The following is a 5763-nucleotide window of genomic DNA, read 5'->3' as shown; positions in this document are numbered from 1 at the left end:
AAAAAAAAAAAAAAAAAACTCCCATAGAGTACATTCCGCACTCCGAAGAAGACGAGACAACATCTACCACACAATGAAATTGCTGAATAGAGGTAGAAGAGTGAGATGTTTGGAATTCAAGCTGGTGATCTGGGATCATATGATTAGAATCAAGGATGGAGTATATAGATGTGTCTCAAAATGAGGTTTTGTCCATGATTGGTAAATTTTGGAGGTTTGGACCATGGCTCGGTTTTCCTCTCTTCCTTTCTTGATTTCCTCCCCCCTCCTCTGTTCCGGGAGGCACTTCAAGGTGTCTCTACTCACTTATTTTCTTGTAGAAGATAGATGACGAGAAAAAAATGGCTTCCTCTAGCCTAGGCTTGCAAGCGAGTGTGATTGTTTTCTTTTCTCCATCACATGAGACGCTGGTGTTACAATCGTAGCCATATGATTGAAATTAGTTTCGACTCATCTGTTTGAACATAACAGGTGTAATACATTTTGTCAGTTGAATATCTGGTCCTATGCCTCTTTGATCTAGCTCTGCGTTTTTCCCTTAAGATACGAATATGTTGTAGCAGGTTAATTTGTTTATTGTTATTGATTCTACGAGTCAAAGTGTTGCCATTTGTACTTGTTCTTATTGATGCTGTGAGTTTTTCTGTAGGTCTGTCTCGTTTGTCTTCAGTGTTGAATGTTGAATATAAGTCTAGTTTATTTTCTAAGTCACATCTAAATTTGTTCCAGTCTATTCTAACTGTAATCAATGAAGAAGTGGAGGGCTAAGGTACGAGGTTTGAATGTAAAAACAACAAAACTGGACTATGATCTGATGAAAGGTCGTCCAAGGATTCAACAATTGCTTGGGAGGAGAAATCTAGGTGATGACAAACGTGTCAAGGATTTGATTGTGCTTTGTTTAGGCCATTAAGTAGGATTTTTGGGCAAGAGGATAGAATATGGTGGAAACAGGGAATAGGATGTTACCACCAGAGTTGGATGTTTGGCATCCACATCATTGATGTTTAGCATTATAGTCGCCTCCAGCAATGAAGTGCAGTCTGAGGTTTCGGAATAAGAAATAAAGGAGGTTATAAGAAAAGTTCTTACCAGGAGGATAGTTAACAGATGAAAATGTTATATGGAAAGGGTGAGTTGAAATGATTACTAAGGTTGATTAGATAGCATCTGTTGGATTTTTGGATTCAAAGAAATAAGAGAATGGGATAAAGATGCAGGAACCAGCATGGGAAGTGTTGTCTTGGTTGTCTGATCTATAAGTGATGTAGACATGCATGTAAAAGTGTGTCCATTGAGTGAAATGAGTTTCAGTCAGTAGGTCAGTGTCAATGTCTTCATCATAAAGAAATAAGTCAAGTTTGTCTCGGTGATTTTGTCGGCCATTAGCATTCCATAAGATGACAGCTAGGAGCTTTGCGCTCATCATGGAAAATTAAATGGGGTTTCGGATAGGATTCTTATATGAAGGTTAATAAGAGGTTAGATGTTCTCTTGAAGATAAAAGGCTAGGAGTTTTATCCATTTTGCTTTGATGATAATGAGGATATATATCCATTTGATTTTGATAATAATGAGGATATGGATCTAGGGCTTGTGATAAACAGTTTGTGTGACTAGGAGTGCTGGGCTCATTGTGATGTATGCAGAACTCAGATATGAGGAGCTGTATCGGTTTTCAGTGGTAGTTGGGATGGGGAATTAATCGTAGCAGTTGGACGTAATATAACTGGGAGTGGATGCTATGATAGTAGATGATGGGGAGAAATTTGCTTACATGGAAGTTGAGGAAGAGAGGTCAGTGGCTTGGGTTGAAAAGTCTAAAGTGCCTGAGGTCGAGATTATTGATTATTGTTGGTGACATCGGAGTATGTCAGGCTTGAGTCTTGATGAGTGATCCAGGGTTTTAGAAGTAGAAGGCTATGATTCGATGACATGAGCTGATGTTTTCTCCAAGTTTGGGAAAATATCCTAATTTAGGGTTTCAGGTGGCAATTTTGATTATAGCCTTTTAATGTCAGGAAATGAGATTGTGGAGATTTTTGTCAACTTTACAGCCTTTGTAGCTAGCTGGATTGTCATTTTCATATAGAGCACATATTGTTGTTTCATCCCATGCTTTCTGGATGGTATCAGTTGTGTGAGGGCCAGCACATTTAACACACCTGGCCTGGTGAAGGCAATCGGTTGTTTGTATGCCCTACGTTTTGACACCTAGTGCACTGGACAATAATAGGTTTTTGTTTGGGCTGCTCAAATTTGACGGTTTAATACACCAGCTCTGTAACCTTAAATATTTCAGAATTATTTCAGGCTAGCTCCTCTAAATCAACAAAGAATAATTGTAATAGATATTTTCCATTGGGGTGAAGATATATTATATGCACAATATATATTCCTCACATTGTGGCCCATTTCTACCAGGCCTGATTTGAATGCAGCTGTGGGAGTGGTTGAATGAAGGCCCCTAAAAACCACTGTTTATACTTTTTCTTGTTTTAGATGATTAGAGTGAAAGTCATAATTTTTAAGGGTCAAATAATTGACAAGTTTTTGTAATGTTCCTTAGTGGTAGTTATTTATCTTTATGTCTTCAAAACGTGAAAAACATCTAAAAATGGCTTTCTGATATAAAGTCAGCAATTTCTTGACTAAAAGATATGAAATTACCTATAATAGCAATGAAGATAGGAGGTTGGTCTGGATTAGAAAATCCTTGAGGCTCTGGAATGATGTTTGGAATTATTACTGGTTGAGGTGGTAGGTGTGATTAGTTCTGGTTGCTGCAGTGGTTTTACTGTGAGTTTTTGATTGTTCAACTAACTTTTTTGATTTAACCATTTTTTTTTTTTTTTTTTGGTGGATCAACAAAAGTAATAAATTTTGAATATTTATAAAATTAATCCCTTATTTTTTCAACTTAGTTAAAAGCCTTGAAGGTTATGTTTCTTAAATATGAAGTAAATTCACCTTTAGAAAGTGAAATATCTTACCTTTTATAACTGTTTCTTATAGTGATTATTATTATGTATTCTGGTTTATCATTTTTGCACAAATAGTAAGTGTGTATAAATGAAAATATATTTATATATCCTGGTGATTTTTGTTTACATTTTTTTATTGTTAGGAACCTGGAAGTATATCTGGATCGACAGAAGATTTGGAAACTGAAGTTGGTCAAGCAGTGGGACATTCAAGAAATTTTACCCTTTCACCAGAAACAACTGATTGTGATTCAAATTGTGACAGTGAAGGTTCTTCTCTGCTTCTTGCTGAAGTTACTACTGCTACGCTTCCACCACCTAGGAGTATGCCTGTTTTAGAAGATGGTCTATCATCAGGTCATGCATCTGACACAGAAAACAATAACCCTACTGTAGGTTTAATTTGTATGAAGTTGACAATAAATTAATATTTAAATTTTTTTTTTTTTTTATTTCATTTGAAGTATGGTATTGAAAGTAGATGCTGCCATGATTTTCCCTCTCCTTTGCAAGTTGTATCCTTATTTCCTGCTCACTATCAGTTTTTATATTCACCTGCTTTTTTATATGAATGTAGTTATAATATAAACTTATTTTTTGCATCCTAACTTAAATAGTTGCACCTTAGTGCAGAGAATGCATAATACTTTATTTTAGATGACTAATCCTGAACAGTATCATAATTTTAAAACATAGATTCATATTTTCAAAGTTTTCAAATATTCACTGATGTGCATGCTTTTAAACACAAATGTAATGTTTTCTAATGAGTTAAATATTTTCTCAGTCTGTATAGAAGATGAAGCTTTGTTGTTTATGAACTTCTTAAATTATGTTATTTTTGTCTCCTTCATTATATTTTTTAGTCTGACCATAATCTATCTACGTAAGAGATCTACCTTTTGGAAATTTTATCAATTCAATTTAATTCTGAAAAATATTAATATAAAGATAAGATAAAAATATAACAATATTAAAACCAAGTGAAATTCTCAAATATATATATGTTTTATTTTTATTTAGCAGTGTATTATTATGTTTGTGAATTTTCGTCTAGTAAATCGATAAGTTGTGTTGTCAAAAAATCCTCATTTTTAACAATTTGCATTATATCATGATCTGAAAGTAAATAGCTCTGATATCACAGCTTCGGAAGCTCTATTTTAATTTTTATTCATGTATGATCTTTAATGTAAAGTAAAAAAAATATGGTGTGCTTTGTCCCAATTCACTGAACTTTATAAGAATAACCATGAAAGAAAAAAAGCCAATTTGAACTAAAAGTAGACTGAATGTGCTACCCTACCAGTGTATTAGCGTATTATTTTGGTCAACTTGAATAAAGCTAAGCATCTCATATCAATGTAAAATTAATTATACGAGGAGAAGATGGTTGGGGCGTGCAGTCAAAGTATAACACAAATAAGTTGAAGTAACTTATTTAATCGTGCCAACATTTCGGCCAGAATTTCTAGCCTTCATCAGGGCTAAGAACAGAACAAGATAACAACCAATGAATACAGAAAATATAAACAGAATGACATAAAGTAAAAATTGTACAGAATGGAATAAATAAAATTAAAGTGATGAAAGAAGTGGAAAATAAAATGTGTACATTTAATTAAAATTAGGTAAAATAACATAATTAAGGAAATAAAATAAAAATTTGAAGTTATATAATGCAAAGAAATATGAATATTTTAGTTTAATAATGATTTAAAAATTAAAATTATGGAAAGAAATAATAAAATTGAGAGAAAGAAAATATATGTAACAAATGAGATATGTAATCATAATATTAGATAAAGAAGCAAAATATATGTTAAGTTTAACAAAATAAATAATTAGGGAAAAAAAATTGAAAACAACAATAATAATATATGGTGAATATAACTAATAATATAAGGGGTAAGGAAAATTAAGAAAAGGAGGGGGTAAAATAAAGATAAGAGGAAAAAAAAAAAGAGATCACATATCGAATACCGCATCCCTTGCTCCACCCCTAATTGTAATTCTGCTTACATCGGCGAAACCAAAAATCTTTTAAAAGACTGTATAAAACAACATAAATATTCTGTTTCCTCAAATAATCATTCTGCCTCAAAACTTTCGGAACATTCTCTTCTTTTCTCTAGTTTCGTAACCATGACAAAAGGCTCATCTCTAAGGCTTCTATATCCAATTAGAACCTTCTTCCGTCAATTTAAAAACCAACAAGCACAACTTATCATTAACATATTCGCATATAGTTAATTTAATTAAAAAGTAATTATTATTTTTATTTTTTACTTTTTCATTTTTTTTTACTAACTTATTTTATATTTATTTTAATTTTATTATTATTATTTTTTTATTTTATTTTAATTTCCGCCCTTTATAACGTATTATTTCAGTTTTTAAATTTTTTCTTACACATTTGTCGTCCTCCTCTTATATATGTTTCCTCTTTTTAACTGTTATTAAATACCCATGACACTTGGTTATCTTCCGGTACTTCATCATCCTTGTAATATATATATATATATATATTTAACATATTCTAAAACCATTTGTCGTCACCGTCTCACACGCTTTCCTCTTCTGAATATTTAACTTTTTATTTTTTACACATTTGTCGTCCTCCTCTTATATATGTTTCCTCTTTTTAACTGTTATTAAATACCCATGACACTTGGTCATCTTCCGGTACTTCATCATCCTTGTACATACATATATTTTTAACATTTTCCAAAAACCATTTGTCGTCACCCTCTCACTCGCTTTCTTCCTCTAAATATTT

General features: G+C 32.3%; 1 protein-coding gene across 5 annotated transcripts in view; it reads left to right on the top strand.

The window, feature by feature from the left end:
- Positions 1-5763, top strand: part of LOC106684811 (amyloid-beta A4 precursor protein-binding family A member 3) — a gene marked incomplete at its 3' end in the record, with an annotated part of 167214 nt that overhangs the window by 112588 nt on the left and 48863 nt on the right. For 4 of the 5 annotated variants that reach the window (XM_067045133.1, XM_067045132.1, XM_067045131.1 and 1 more), the window contains 1 exon segment: positions 3128-3376. In XM_067045133.1, the coding sequence (XP_066901234.1) occupies positions 3128-3376 (249 nt within the window). 5 annotated transcript variants of the gene reach the window in all.

The sequence above is a fragment of the Halyomorpha halys genome, unplaced genomic scaffold (assembly GCF_000696795.3).
Source record: "Halyomorpha halys isolate HHAL.00 unplaced genomic scaffold, Hhal_1.1 Scaffold622.1, whole genome shotgun sequence".
In the NCBI taxonomy this organism is placed as follows: Eukaryota; Metazoa; Arthropoda; class Insecta; order Hemiptera; family Pentatomidae; genus Halyomorpha; species Halyomorpha halys.
This window is presented reverse-complemented; position numbering and strand designations above follow the sequence as displayed.